Below are 16,557 nucleotides of genomic sequence, written 5' to 3' on the forward strand. Positions count from 1 at the left end.
AAAGATCTCCGGAGACGGTGAGTTTGTGAGAAATTCTCGTTTTCGAGTTTTGTCTTGGTGTTCTTGCAGTCAGGGTTTCGAAATTTTGAGGAATGGTTGGCTTTCGGGGTGTTCTAGCAGAGTTACGAAGGGGAATGCATGTTTTTGGGCTCAGATTGTTCGAACTTTAGGGTTTGGATGTGTGGATAAGGATATGGTGGTTTGATCCCTGCGAGTGCGAGTCTAGTTTCGTTCGAATTTCGCTGAATTCAAGGAGAATCTGATCTTTCGTGTGTCGGGTTGAAATCTCTCAAAATTTAGAATTCTTACTGTTGGAGAAGTTCTGTGCTGGATTTAATTGGTGTTTTGTGTCTTGGGCTTTTGGAGGTTTGAGCTTTGATTTCGTTTTTACAAAGGTACAGTGTTGGTCGGTGAGAAGAGTCAAGAGCTGGTTCTTTTCGCCGACATTGCCTCAAGAAAAGTACATTTCTTTGTTGTTGGATTTTGGAGATTCAAGGTTGGGTTTCTTTGTAGAAGGATAAGGGTATTCTTGGTTTATTTCTTATCTGTTTTTGTATCCCTGGATATGGTAGTATATCTGATTGAGGATTAGGCTTCGGTTTTTGTGATTTGTGAGAAAACTGAGATCGGGTTCCTTTTCTTGACTGAACTTGGCAAGACGCTTCTGTTGCTCGATTTTGGAGATTTGTGGAGTTGATTCTGTGTGCAAGGATAAGACGAAATCAGGGTTCACTTCTGTATCTTGTTGTGCATGCTATGTGCAAGTCGTTCCTCTGCCGAGTTTGAGCAAGATGTGTCTGCTTGGTTGTAGGTTGTTGGATATCTGGGATTTGGTTTTGGATCTCCATAAATTGGTGTGAGATCCCTGTGGGAGGAAATTCTGGTGGTGAAGATGCCTCCTTCTCCAGTGTTGAGGTTCTCTCCAGCAAGGGATAACAGAGCAGAGAATCACAAGAGGGCCCAAAGTCTCGAGAGCGGATTACTTCTCAAGGAAAAAGATGACGATCTTGCTCTGTTCAATGACATGCAGAACAGGGAAAGGGACAATTTCTTGCTTCAATCGGCTGACGATTTTGATGAGACTCTTTGTAATTTCTCTACTCTATTTGTTAGCACTTTTTACTGTTTTTTTTTTCTTCTTCTTCTTCTTCTTCTTGTCCTTTTTCTTTTTGAAAGGCTAGTTTTAATGTTCATGGTGTTCGTATTTTAAGACTTTGAGATTTAGTTTGGTTAAAGAAATGTTTGACCTTGCTGCTAATGCTCATTATTTTGGGAAACTTGTAAATGCTCTTCCTCAGCAACAAAATTGAGATACTTCTCGGACTTCAAGCTTGGCATCTCAATTCCAGTTCGAGGAGATAGTAGTGATCTGCTTAAAGCAGACGGCGACAAAAATGACTATGATTGGTGAGTTATTTCCCTGCTGATCTAAGCTCAATTTCTCAACTCTTTTAGCTTGAGATATTGACTGTTCTCTTTTTAGAACTACTTCCATGCCTGAATTGTAATACACAGAGCTTACTTGTGCGCCTATGCTATGCATGCAAAATTCTTTATTCTATGAGCTGATGATTGAATTTCTTAAGATGATTAAAAAAAGAAAAAAGAAATTGTTGTACCTTTCAGTAGCTGGAAGTCTGGAGTTAGAATGTTTAATTTGTGATTACCCTATTTCCTTTTTAGTCTTATTTAGCTACTTTGCTATTAGCTGTTCATTTTACATGTTACTGATGGAATGCTTGGTGCTTTTGAACTTCAGGCTATTGACTCCTCCAGACACCCCACTCTTCCCTTCCTTGGATGATGATACTCCACCAGTTAATCTTGTACATAGGGGCAGACCCCGAAGCCAACCCATTTCCATCTCAAGATCAGCCAAGGCATGTTGTCATATTTTATATATATATATATATATATATATATATATATATATATATATATATATATATATATATATATATATATATTGGAACAAGTAGTTGTGCTTTTGCCAAAAATATGTTGGATTTCAAAAGTTCGATCTCCTCTCTTATCTGATTCTGGTAATGGTATATTTGATTGCAGGCGGAGAAGAGCTATGCAACCAGTAGAAGCAGTGCAAGTCCGCATCGATTAAGTCCATCCCCTCGGTCCGGTGCTAGTACGTTTCAGAACAGTAGAAGCAGTGCAAGTCCGCGTCGACTAAGCCCATCCCCTCGATCTGGTAATAGTACATTTCAATCGAGAGGGAGGCCATCATCTTCTGCACCTCATTCTAGTCCAACCCCTGTTTTACGATCGACTACACCGTCACGAAGGCCATCTACTCCCCCAAACAAACCCTCATCACCTGCTCCGAGGTCTTCTACCCCCACGCTCCGGAGGATGAGCTCAGGGTCAAGTGGCCATCCATCGTCATCTGGAAGAAGGGGGACTTCCCCAGCAAAGCCAACTCGTGGGAGTTCTGCTTCACCAAAGCTACAAGCATGGCAGTCGACCTTGCCAGGTTTCTCTTCAGATCCTCCTCCAAATCTTCGGACTTCCCTACCTGATCGTCCGGCGTCACATACAAGGGGCTTGTCGCCAGCATCCAGGAATGGGAGGGATTCATCTTCCAAATTTGGAAGGCAATCAATGTCACCAACTGCTTCTCGAAGTGCTAGCTCGTCACATAGCCATGATCGTGACCACTTTAGCTCGCATAGTAAGGGCTCCGTAGCATCATCTGGTGATGATGATATGGAGTCTATGCAGTCTGGAGCTGTAGGAATACCAGAGAGCCCAGTTGCAAGGAGAAATGGAGCATTTCCAAATAGTAAAGCTATGGCATTTTCCAAAAAGCCATCCAGAACTCTGTCCTCAACTTCTGCTCCAAAAAGATCATTTGATTCTGCTCTTCGACAAATGGTATATTTCTCATTGATTAATAGTCTCTCATGGTGTAATTTGCATGCATGAATTACTAGAAAAAGGAACCATACAGTCTTGAGCCAGCATGTGTACAGTTTGCGGATTATCAGGATTTTGTACATGTGAAGACCGTGGTTCAGTGATCTAGACCGTTAGTCTGATGGCTCCATAGTGGATGGGGAATGCCTCGAGAACCCTTTCCATTGGTATTGGCTACAAACAGACTTAAGAAAAGAATACCACAATGGTCCTCATTGAATAGGAGAAAAAGGTCAATGATCATGAGGAAACTTTATCAATAAACCCCATAATTTTTATTTATTTATAACTTTCTAGCTCGTGTGTGGTTCAGTCTCCCCAGCTCAATTCAGATTGGTCCCAAGTCTCACCTAGGATGATAGGCTGCCTGTTTCTTTATTTACCAATGAATCTTTGTGAGAGCTTGTAAGCCTCTCCCATAAATAACTCACCAATTGTTGCAACTTTGGTTGTGGTTATTCTGTGTGAAGCTGTCTTCTGCTAATGCTAGAATTTGCATATTTCTTGTCCTTGTGTTCCAGAAATGTTATTAAAGTTAGAGCAATTGCCCATTCTAGGAAGGAACAACCCATGTAAAATCAGCAGACTAAGCATTGGGATTTCCCACTTTCTTTTATGATCTTTCTTCATTCAAAATCTTTGCTTATTGACCTTCTGTCCAATTGATTGCCCAAGTTTGGTTTGCTTCCCCACATGAGAACTAAAATGAAGAGGGGGTTTTCTACTTATAAAATGTTACTTTCTAATTATCATAAAGAAAAGCATGTTGTGTGACTATGGAAAAATCCCATGCGCGCTTGGCTTACTTTATAATTGTCTTAATTTTGGTTAGTTATAATTGTCTGTCGTTTTGATTATTTATTTTATTTGCTTTTTACATGAGATCTGGTGAGCTTTCATGTTCAGTTTGATGTACTCATGCCATCCTGTTCTTTGAATTTCATCCTGCACCTGCTGAATGTTATGTTGTTTTTTTTTGCTGCAGGATCATCGCAAAACTCCTCAGAATATGTTCAGGCCACTCTTGTCTAGTGTCCCAACTACTGCTTTCTATGTTGGGAAAGTTAATAGCGGAAATCGACCGATGGTCTCTAGGAACTCCTCAATCACAACTAGTAGTAATGCAAGCTCGGAGCTAGGTGTCAGTGTTGCACCTGATACTGAGGGTAGTGACCATGACCAGGATGATCTTGCTAGTGAATGGAGAAAGGCACCATATCCCAGTGCTCAAGAGGAAGTATTTATCTTTGATAGGGTGGATGAAGTAAATGAAGATGCTGGGTATGATATCTGTGATGGAAAACCCAGCAATGGGCATGGAAGCACTACAACTGAAGTTGAGCCAGGGGAATCTGAGAAGCTAAACAGTAGACCCGTTTCAATATCCATTGCTGGAACTGCCTCTCAATCATCACATGTTGCAGCTAGCACTTCAGATGTAATTGGTTGTTATGAAATCATGGCATCTTGTTCTAAATGTGGCCGCAACTTCTGTATTGTTGAGGGCAATGTTGATATTTGCGAAGACTGTGCTAAGAAAGGTGATCAGTCGATGGCAGAGACTCCAGAAACCAATATATTTGCGTCTCAGAGCAACACAATTCACTCTGAGATGGCTTCGGAAGTGAACAAATCTTGTCGTGAACTGACACCTGGGATGGTTGTACCTGATTTGCCAGAAAAGACTAGCAATCCGCATGTGCTTGGCCAACAAGAAAGGAATGATGAGCAGGGCCATGGTTGCTTACCAGACAGTTGTCCTGTACAGTTGATAATGGAGGGAGGGGAAGAGCATCTTGTGTACCGGCAATCCGTGGGCCATCAAGCAGTCTGTTCTGGCCAACATGACAGTAACAATAAAGATCTGCAATCTAAACAATTTCATGCCCATCCAAGCTTAAAGGTTGATGGTTCAGAAGGAGCAGGCATTTCTGTACTTCTGAAACGATCAAGTAGTTGGAAATGGCCTGTTGTTCAAGGACGGACTTTTTCTGCTATAAATATACATTGTGATGATCCCTCTTATGCAAGAGACAGCATGAGTCCTATGAAAAGTATTAGTGTGCAGGGAAGTGCTTCAGCTTCTTCATCTGTTGATTTGGGGTCATCTAGACAAATAGAGGCCCGTGTTCAACGTCAGTTGAGCAGCAAGAAAGCCGACATGGAAAATTTCAGAGACGATTCAACTGTAAAGCCTCTTAGCACCAGGTCATCATTCTCTGGAATTTCAAGTAATGCACACGAAACCTTGGTTCAGGCAGCGAGCACAAGTGAAGAAAAATTGGCTGACTCTCTTAAAGATGTGGAATTTGAGGCTTTAGAAGGAAAGCCATTGGTAAATGTAGAACAAGGTAGAGCTTTTGAAAATCCAGAGGCTGTTGATAAACTTACCTCCTTTACCAACAGAACTATTCTCGAGGAAGATAAAGTCAACCGCACTGATAGTTGCCAATTCATGGACACGTCTGCCTCAGAATTGTCAAACCATGCAAATAACATCCAGTTAGAGGATACTTCATCAGCTGAGCTTCTGAATGATGAAGATTGTGTTTCATCTGGGAATGCTCAAGGCCTCTTAAAAAACGCACAGGTCATTGCAAATATGGAAGTACCACATACGACCGCAGAGTCCTCTGCCATTGAGGAAGGATCCATACTGCACGGTAATGGAATTGATGTATCTGATGTTCCGGTGTACGGCTCATCATTGATATTGGGAGAATTGGAAGATGACCATGACAGTTCTTCAGTTTCACAAACTGAGTGTGCATCCTCCCCAAATTCAAAGAGCATTGTGGAAGCATTCCAGGAATCTATGGTTTCCACAGCAATGGAAAGAAACTCCTCTGGTCATGCCCGTGGTATCAATGGTATCTATTTCCCTACTCATTGCTAGACTTTTTCCTCTCTTTTTTTTTTTTGGTGGAATATGTTGATCCTTTTTCCTTTTTGTAGTATATTTTTTCACTTTTTTTTTTTTTTTTTTTGGGTACTTTTTGGTAGATGAAGTTGGTTCTGAATTTCTTCAGTGCGGATGTTCTCCGCTGCCTGAACTCTTATGGTTTAACATTTAAATTGTTTATGCCCCATACCCTGGGTCTCTTCAAAGCGAGCATCATCCTTTTCTGTTAAAGTGTTGACGCTTCTGTTGAATTTTTTCCTTTTTTGCTTGCAAAAAAGAGAGCAGAGACAAGGCTATGATGATGATGAGAAAGATATTTGCTGTTTATGCCTTACATTTCCTGATATGCTAGATTTCCTGCAAATTGACTATCTTTTTTCTGATGCTAACTTCTCAATCCCATGAACAAAGACACTACATGTTACCTACATTTTCATTCTCTTACTTTGAATCATATTGACTATTTTTTTTCTGATGCCCACTTCTTGATCCCATGAACAGAGCCACCACATGTTACCTACATTTTCATTGTCTCTTGCTTTGAAGCATATTGTAGCTTTTTACACGAGATAATGGTTGTAATTTCTCACATGCTACCCGTTCTGTTTTACATTCCCCTGCATAAAATATGGAGATATCTGGAAACTGACTTCAAAGTTTGTTTGCAATTTGCTTGCTTGCTGCTTTGCATTGCTTGTCTACTAATAGGTATTATTTCTGACTGGTTATTGTGTTGTTGATGCCATGTGTGGTACACTCTAAGCACGGGGATCCTTTCCTAATTGCCTAATTCACACAAAATTTCCCTTGCCCAGCAAGGTTCTCTTCCCTTCATTTTTTATATGCTGTTGCATGCAAGACCACTTCGGGTTGTAGCTTGATGTGTCCATGAGTTATTGTTGCCAATAATCTGGATTCTGGAAAAATAAAAAACTTATAACGCTCAATTAGCACAGTTTAACTGTTTGCAGTTTATCCAACATCATTGTCTGATTAATTGTTGTAAACCTTTTTATATTTTTTTAACAATGAATTCTCCATTAAATATATGTTCTTGCATGGGAAGTTGGGAGCTAGGCATTTTCGGTTTCAGAATCCAGCATGAGCTTGTCTATGTTCTGTTGGAAGGGGCTTCTTTTATGTGACCCACTAACCAGGATAATGCAGTTATGTGTGGGAAATTACTCATCTGTGTCTGCCAAGAGCCTGTCCTAAGCTGTTGTGAGACCCTTATTCCCGACTTGGGGTTGGTTTCTGGGGTCCTCATCTGTTCAGAAGTTGAAAATCTATGGCTGTAGGTTCTTGTCCTAAGCTGTTGCGAGACCCTTATTCCCGACTTGGGGTTGGTTTCTGGGGTCCTCATCTGTTCAGATGTTGAAAATCGATGGTTGTAGGTTCTTGTCGTAAGCTGTTGCGAGACCCTTATTCCCGACTTGGGGTTGGTTTCTGGGGTCCTCATCTGTTCAGATGTTGAAAATCAATGGCTGTAGGTTTCCGGGATTCATGGTATGGTGAAAATTGGTGGAAGGTGCTTAAGTTAGAAGGGTAGGCAGGTTTCAGACTCTCAAAAAAAATTCAAGAACAAGAAGAAAATGTTGAAGATATGAAACCATGACACTTTTGGCAAGATGGAAGAAAGCAAGAGGGAGATGCTCCATCGGGGAGAGGAGTGGGATAAGTAGCGGAAACCCGTGGTGTCTTGAGAGAAAAGGAGTCATTGATTCCAATTAAAGGGAAGATTCCAATGAAATTGCCAAATTGGAAGTAATTGCATGGAGGCAAAAGTTGAGGGCAAGTTTGTTGAAAGATGGAGGAGAAAGATTATAATGTTCTTCCACCAGATTGCTGATACCAGAAAAAGAGAACACAATTTCTAGAGCTAAAAGTGGATAAGGGAATGATGAGGATCAAGAAGCGGCAATAAGATGTTTATTAAGTTTTTTGAAAAGCTTTAGATGGAGGATAAATGTAGCTGGCCATCCTTTAGAGAGAGAGAGAGAGAGAGAGAGAGAGAGAGAGAGAGGTAGCCGGCCGCTCCGTTTTGGGTTACATTTTGATAGAATTATGTTGGATTTTGCTGATCACTTGGAAAGAAAATTTTACCGGGAGGAAATCAGGGGGATATCATGATAAATCTTGGGAATGATAAAGCTCTAAGTCCCATGGTTGCTATCTCGCTTTTTATTTTTTTACCAGTCATGTTGGTAGGTGGTGAAAGATGAAATTATGGAAGTGCTTCATGAATTCCATGAATGGCAAGATTGAATAGGAGCCAGGGTGCAGTGTTTGACGCTCTTTTTCCTAAGAAAGGGTTTGTTGGAAGCAGAAGACTTTCACCAAATAAACTTATTGGGAAGTATCTGTAAGATCATCGTCAAAACTCTTGCATGTTGGTTGAGAACCGTTTTACCGAGCATCATCTTCCAAGGGGCTTTCATAGGTGGGTGTCAAACTTTGGATGGATTTCTTATAGCCAATGAATGTATGCATTCTAGGGAGCTCTCACGGACTGGGTGTTTTATGTAAGATCAACATGGTGATCATGGTTATCTTTTTGGAAAGGATCGGATTCAGAGAAAGGTGAAGAAGATGGATTACATTATGTAGTTTCACCTCATCGTTCTCCATCTTGCTACATGGTTGTCAGTCAATTTCTTCCGGAGTTTAGGGGCCTGTACCAAGGCTACCTTCTTTTTCTCCTGTTCATGCTTGTTGCAGAAGGCCTGAGTAGAATATTTCTTTGAGCAGAAGAGCATGGTATTTGGAGTTGGTAGTCTTCACTGTTGCCTTTCCTGTCTCCACTTAGCAGATGACACTCTGATCCATTGTGAAGCCATGGTGGTCTAAATCAACAATCTTAAGGTATTTTCAATGCTTTTAGGCAGTGTTCGGTTAGCATGTTAATCTCACTAAGAGTGAGTTGATTCGCATTGCTACAAATGATAGGATGATAGAGCCTTGACAAAAGTTTGAGATGTAAGATAGATACGCATCCAATCACCTACTTCTGCCCCATTGCAGTTAAAAGGAAACATGTTTCCATTTGTTCTTGGTTTTTAAAGAGTCAAGAAGCGTGCCAACTGGATCTTTGAGGATGTAAAAACGGATCTTTCGAAAATGACTGAAGCAAAAGTAGTCTCATAACTGGGGCTCTTGCTTGCCCAGAATTATGGGGGATGTGTCATGGTTCTAAATACCAGTATTGGTGGGCATATCGGCTTGGCCGAAACCCTATACGATATGGCATCACGTATTGGTATTGGCCCTGTACAGGACAAATTTTTTAGCCAAAAAATCATGGAATAATATCAGAAAAAGTAAAGAAGAAGAAAAAAAGAGAGGAGAGATCATCATCTATGTTTTTTGTTGTGCGTGTGTGTGTGTGTGTTTTGAACATGTATTGAGTGCTGTATCGGACCATTCTTTACTATGAAATATGAATGTTGTTTGTTGGGTTAACCTGTTGCAAGCCATGATGTTGAGTCTTTTGACTTATAACTTTTTAATATATGATATATTACTGATGTGATTATCTATCAACTATCATCTTCGCAGTCTCCCCAATCACGCTCTCCCGAAGTTCCATAATATGGCTCATAAGTTTAATCCCATGGTAGATGGTGGACCTCTATCTCCTGTAATCTTGTAAATAGGTACCTGTGGAAATATATGTAATTGTGTGTGCGTGTATGTGTATTGTATACTTATGTACATGCGTGCGCGCGCGCGCGCGTGTGTCTGTGTGTATGTGTGTCTATGTTTGTGTCTGTCTGTGTGAGCAACACCGACTCTTGTTACCCTAGCTATTCGTTTCTCTCTCTCCCTCTTCTAAATTTCTTTATTTTTGTTCTTGATATCAAAGCATCTGATCTGGACCTGACCACAACCTGCCGTAGTGGGGCCCACTGTTGATGTCGTTCGTACGCACGAATGATGTCAGCGGTGTACGAATGGTAGTTCTTTTGGAACAGAAAGCACGAGATCTTGTAAATCTAGTTTTTAAAGGAATAATGAAGATTTTTCTGCATAGTTTGGAGTAGTTTTTGTGGTGTTTCCATAGAAAATGAAGAAAAATATTTTAAAAAAAGTTCAGATTTCATGATTTCTATTGTAGTGTTTTTTTTTTTTTTTTTTTTAAAATAAAATTATAAAGGGCTTTTGAGCAGTTGTTCCAAATGGGAAATGTGCGATTGATCAAGAGCAATCTCCAACAACAAGTATCATGAAGTTTAATCGAGATTTGGGTGTACGACATCTTTTGCGAGATATTGGTGCCGATGGCCCTTGTTCTTTGGTTTCTTTGCTGGATTTTCTTCCTTTCTTCATGATCTAATATGCTGCTTGTGATTGCGAAGTTGAAGTTTTGTATCATGCGACGTCATCACCACTCACTTTGTGTTGCATGTGATGCATACAAGTTCTCTCAAGTCTGTGGGTGTAGTTCACTCATGTTGCACTTATTTGTGACAAAATATGTATGTGGATGACAAGTTATTGACTCGATTGTTGTCGAGTTTTGTTATAGCCTCCTACTTGAAGTGAAGATTCAACGAATACAGTACAAACTACAGTCTATATCCTGCCATGTTGTGTTTGAGGGGGAGCAATGATCCATGCTTATAGTTTTATCTTCTTTGTATGTATTCCAAACTGGGCATGATCAATATACATGCTCCAGTTTGAGGGGGAGTGGAAACATATATAATTGTGCGTGCGTGTGTATTTGTACTCATGTGGAGTATTGTAACATTTCCTTCAGAACTAATATGTGTGTGTGTGTGTGTTGGTCTCGAGACTAAGCAATTCATCGACTCTTGTAGCCTTAGTCGTACCTCTCTCTCTCTCTCTCTCTCTCTCTCTCTCTCTCTCTCTCTCTCTCTCTCTCCCTCTTCCAAATTTCTTTATTATTGTTATTTTTTTACTGTACCATATTTCTCCATTCTTTTGGCATTTTCTTCAATCTTACAATCTTGTTGAACAACTTAGTCAACCCAAATAAACCAATCTCCCGCCCACTTCCAAACCTTAATGGCATACCATCTGATCTTGGCCCTTTCTTGTTTTCATCTCTCAAAGCTTCTTTCACTTCAAATTTCCTAATCCTACAAAAGTATCTAAGGTTTATGCCTCATTTGAGTTTATGATTCCTTATATTCCTGAGATCTCATAGTGGTCTTCATTTAACAATTTTTGGTAATAGCTTCTCCAAGTTTCCTTGACCTCATTATAAAGAAGGTGGGCAGAATCAGTTGACCATTTGCTGTTGCATTGCTCTTTCATTTCCTTCATCTGGGCAGAATTTTCTTCAGTCTTCCAAGTTTACCGGTGCTTCCCGGTTTCAGTGGACCTCCTCAAAGTGTGGCACGGTATCAAGATTGGAAAGAAGAAGATGCAGATCTGGAGAATGGCTCTCCTTGCCATTTGGTGGTCAGTTTGGGGAGAACGAAACGAGAGGTGTTTTAGGAATCTCTCAAATTCAGCCGAGGTCGTAGTTTCCAAAGCTAAACGGGTGGTGATCGAATGGGCCGCTAATGTCTCTGGTTTAAAAGATGAAGATTTCCTTTTTCTAGGAGCATAGCTTTCTCTTCACTATCTCAGCGATTCGTTCCCTGCTCCTTTTCTTTTCCTGTTTTGTTTGTGTTTCTGCTTTGTTTTTCGTTTTGTCTGTTAGTTTTCCCTTTTCTTATTAATATAATTCAGTTATCTTTCAAAAAAAAAAAAAAGTTTCCTTGACCTCATTGTTCTTTACTAAGAACATTCGGTGATCGCTCTTAATGCATCTAACATGATCTAGGTCCCACCTTTCATCTTTCTCAAGATGACAAGTTTGAGGACATCACTTTCACATTCTCTTGTCCCCAATCTATTATATAGATCAGCCCTTAAGTATAGCCTCACTACTTTCTTAACGTTCTTTTTGACATTTTTGTATTTTAAAGTTTCTTCATTCCTAGTAGTTTGCTAGGCCTTAAAACATGATCACTTCTCGCTAATCAGGGTATCCCAAATCGATTACATAACGGCCGATACGTAACGGTAACGGTGGGACCCGTTACGCGATACGGGGTCGAAACGGCCGTTATGGAATTCTGTGACCGTAACGGCCGTAAAACCTTACCTTTTTTCCCTTTCTTTTCTTCTTCTTCTCTTTCTTCTTCTTCTTCTTCTTCTTCTTCTCGAGCAGCTGCGGCTGCGCCCGGTTGCGGCTGCGGCTATGGCTGCTTCCTGTTCTTCTTCTTCTTCTTCTTCCTCTCTCTCTCAATCTCTTCTTTCCCCCTTTCCCTCTTTTTTTCTTTTCTTTCTTTCCCTCTTTTTTTCTTTTTGTTTCCCTCTCCATTTTTTTTTAAAATTTGCAGCAGCTGGTTGCTGTAGGTACGTGTCACGCAAAGACGAGCGCTGACACTCCTCGAGCTCCGAGTTGTACGAACGGTTCAAAGGAGATCAAAGTTATATGGGCTCCACAGTGATGTATTTATTACATCTACACCGTTCACCTATTTTCAGAGATCATTTTAGAGCACCAGCCAAAAAATGAATTATATCCAGGGATCATCTGGACCACACCAAAAATAGCAGCAGGGATAATGATTTTCACGGTTAAATAATTTTAGGGCGCACGGTAACGTTTATTTTCCATCTAATCAGGTCAGACCCGAGTGGGCCTCACCATAATGTATATATTTTATCCATATCGTCCATCCATTTTGCCACGTCATTTTAAGTCAGGATTCAAAAAATTAGTAATATCCAAATCTCAGGTGGACCACACCGTAGGAAATAGTGGTTATAGAATGCTCACCATTAAAAATTTCCTAAAGTCCACTGTAATGTTTATTTTCAATCTAACCTGTTAATTGGGTCACATTGACGTGAATGAAGGGAAAACACACATGTTAGCTTGATCTAAAACTTTTCTAGCCCCCAATAAATTTTTAACGGTGAACGTTTAATTATTATTGTTTCTTACGGTGCAATCCACCCGAGCTTTGGATGTGCCTCATTTTTGGGCTCATGCCCTAAAATTATTTGGCAAAATGGATGGATGGTGTAGATATAACACATTCATCACGAGTGAGGCCCAAAAAACTTTGACACGTGTGCTGCACTTTACATTCGAGTCCCTCCTAATTCAAGCCTTAAAAAATTGTACACGAGACATATATTAACTTGAAATTTGACAATTAAATTATGGACTGCAATTGCTAACTCACAATGCCAAAATCAAATTATTTGAATAGTTTTAATTGTTAATTTGTGAACTTTTATTTTTTAAAATAGGGCCTTTTGATTTTATTTTATTTTTTTTATGATTCACTATCCAATAAATGTCCACCAATTTATAAGTGGGATAATGACAATAAATGGCATGAATTTGAGGCTGATTTGGAAAATAAATTGGTCCTCCAAGTCAGCCCCAAATTGGCAACGCCATCTACCTGAATTTAATTTCATTTTTTAAAAGAACCATTGGGAGAAATGATATCAAGATGTTAAGTATATAAATTACATATTTAAAAAATTAAATATATAAATTTTGTAGTCAAATTCAAGTTACCTGGTTAAAAAATTAATCAGACAGTCCGATACAACTTCTCACCAAAGAGTGGACCGTTACACTACCACAAACATGTTCCAATTTATAAATGAATGCATATTTGGAATGCTTAGAATATTCTGGATTTAATCCATATTTTTTTGGCAAAAAAAAAAAATGCACCGTTACGGGCCGTTACGCCCTCGTATCGCCGTTACGCCCCCGTATCCGTATCGGTTTCGGAGGGCACCGTTACGCCAACCGATACTGATACGGGACACCTTGTCGCTAATAGGCTTTTCGACCTCATCATTCCACTACTAAGTTTCCTTGTAAGAGTGGCTTTTCCCGTATATACTCCTAAAGCTTTTTTTGCCACTTTCTTAATGTACTACACCCATCTCATCTATACTATATATAACACCAATAATTTTGGATGTTTTTGGCCTCGTAATTAGTCTCTAGATCTTTGGTTAATAGAGGGTAAAATAGTCATTAAATTGTAGTTGTTGGCAAGAGACTATCTAGATTCTACTGCACAAGGGGCCATGAATGACCTAGATCATACTTGTTTCCTTCCACTTCTTTTAATGCATGTAACACGCATCGACCTCTCCTCTTCTTTCCATATAGCCCGCACAAAGTGTCTAATTAGGGAGACTGTGTGACAAAGGTTCTGTGGAGCCCACATTGATGGCTATGTATCATCCACTCCATACATATGTTGTGTCAGTTCTTGATAGGATGTGAGCCCAAAAATTTGGCAAATTGGGAACTCGAGTGACCCACATGCATTCTGTGTGTGTGTAGCACTCACCTGTGAGTTGCCCCTACCTTTCCCTCTACCTATTTCTCTTTTTTCCTCTTCCCTTCGGATCTCTCCCCCCTCTCTCTATCCCGCCAATTTCCTTCTTCTATCAATTTATTTCTAAATAACACTTCTCTCCTTTTAAATTCCACCCTCTACCAATCAAAAATAAAATAAAATAAACAATAGCTCTATCTACATAGACCCTATGTTTTGGCCATGGTGGGCTTGGGTAAGATTTGGGTCTGGTCCTAGCTACCTGGGTTGGACATGGACAGGCCTTGGCCTAGTACTGACCCATTTGCAACCCTACCCATTGCATCTTATTTAAAACACGTACCAACCATTGCTCTTTTTATGCTTTTTCCATCTTGCCTTTTCCAATTACCATAAGAACTGTGGTTAGCATTTCAAGATTCTGGATTGCTAACGTGTTGGGTGTTGCGGGCGTTCATTCTTGATAGAGTAGACCTAGGACTTTGTAGTTAATCATGAAGAAAAGAGAAAAAGAAAAGAAAGATTGGAGGAAAAAGAAGAGGAGAGAGCAGGGTATCCCAAATCAGTTATGTAACGGTAACGGTGGGACCCGTTACGCGATACAGGGTCGAAACGGCTGTTACGGAAATTTGTGACCGTAACGGCTGTTACGGGCCATAACGGCCATTACGGACCCGTAACGGCTGTTACGGGCCTTGAAAAAAAAAAAAAAAAACCTTTACCTTTTTTCCTTTCTTTTCTCCTTCTTCTTCTTCTTCTCTTCGGCAGATGCGGCTGCGGCTTCGGCCTACTTCCTGTTCTTCTTCTTCTTCTTCTTCTTCTTCTTCTCTCTCTCTCTCTCTCTCTCTCTCTCTCTCTCTCTCTCTTCTTTCTCTCTTTCCCTCTTTTTTCTTCTCTCTTCTTTCCCTCTTTTTTCCTTTCGGTTTCCCTCTCTCCCTTTTTCTTTTCTTTTTTTTTTTTTTTTATTTGCAGGAGTACCACGCACCAGCTGCTATAGGTACGTGTCACGCTAAGACGAGCACTGACACTCCTCGAGCTCCGAGTTGTACGAACAGTTCAAAGGAGATCAAAGTTATATGGGCTCCACAGTGATGTATTTATTACATCTACACCGTTCATCTATTTTCAAAGATCATTTTAGAGCACTACCCAAAAAATGAATTATATCCAGAGATCATCTGGATCACACCAAAAATAGCAGCGGAGATAATGATTTTCACCGTTAAACAATTTGTAGGGCCCACGGTAACATTTATTTTCCATCTAATCTGAACAGACCCGAGTGGGCCCCACCATGATGAATATATTTCATCCATGTCATCCATCCATTTTGCCACGTCATTTTAGGTTAGGATCCAAAAAATTAGTCATATCCAAATCTCAGGTGGACCACAACATAGGAAATAGTGGTTATAGAATGCTCACCATTAACTTAAGGTCCACTGTAATGTTTATTTTCAATCTAACCTATTAATTAGGTCACACTGACGTGAATGAAGGGAAAACACACATGTCAGCTTGATCTAAAACTTTTGCAGCCCCCAATAAATTTTTAATGGTGAACATTTAATTATTGTTGTTTCTTATGGTGCAATCCACCTGAGCTTTGGATGTGCCTCATTTTTAGGCTCATGCCCTAAAATTATTTGGCAAAATGGATGGACGGTATGGATATAACACATTCATCACGGGTGGGGCCCAAAAAACTTTGACACGTGTGCTACACTTCACCATCCGAGTCCCGCCTAATTCGAGCCTTAAAAATTTGTACACGAGACATATATTAACTTAAAATTTAACAATTAAATTATGGACTGCAATTGCTAACTCACAATGCCAAAATCAAATTGTTTGAATAGTTTTAATTGTTAATTTGTGGACTTTTATTTTTTTAAATAGGGCCTTTTGATTTTTTTCATGATTCACTATCCAATAAATGTCCACCAATTCATAAGTGGGATAATGACAATAAATTGCATGAATTTGAGACTGATTTGGAGCATAGATTGGTCCTCCAAGTCGGCCCCAAATTGGTAACGACATCTACCTGAATTTAATTTCATTTTTTTAAAGAACTATTGGGAGAAATGATATCAAGTTGTTAAGTATATAAATTACATATTTAGAAAATTAAATATATGAATTTTGTAGTCAAATTCAAGTTACCTAGTTAAAAAATTAATCAGACAATCCGATACAACTTCTCACCAAAGAGTGGACCGTTACACCACCATAAACATGTTCCAATTTATAAATGAATGCATATTTGGAATGCTTAGAATATTCCAGATTTAATCCATATTTTTTCATATTATTTTGGCAAAATAAATAAATAAATTGCGTCGTTACGGGCCGTTACGCCCCCGTATCCATATCGGTTTTGGAGGG

General features: G+C 39.7%; 1 protein-coding gene across 1 annotated transcript in view; it reads left to right on the forward strand.

Annotated features, from left to right (window-relative positions):
- Positions 1-608: 608 nt before the first annotated feature.
- LOC131246278 (uncharacterized) overlaps positions 609-16,557 on the forward strand; it is a 41,520-nt gene continuing 25,571 nt past the window's right edge. The window contains exons 1-5 of the mRNA XM_058246228.1: positions 609-1,088; positions 1,299-1,407; positions 1,760-1,880; positions 2,065-2,886; positions 3,914-5,798. Of these exons, the coding sequence (XP_058102211.1) occupies positions 893-1,088; positions 1,299-1,407; positions 1,760-1,880; positions 2,065-2,886; positions 3,914-5,798 (3,133 nt within the window). The 5' untranslated portion in view covers positions 609-892. The remainder of the gene's footprint in view (positions 1,089-1,298; positions 1,408-1,759; positions 1,881-2,064; positions 2,887-3,913; positions 5,799-16,557) is intronic.

Source organism: Magnolia sinica, chromosome 5 (genome assembly GCF_029962835.1).
Source record: "Magnolia sinica isolate HGM2019 chromosome 5, MsV1, whole genome shotgun sequence".
Taxonomy (NCBI): domain Eukaryota; kingdom Viridiplantae; phylum Streptophyta; class Magnoliopsida; order Magnoliales; family Magnoliaceae; genus Magnolia; species Magnolia sinica.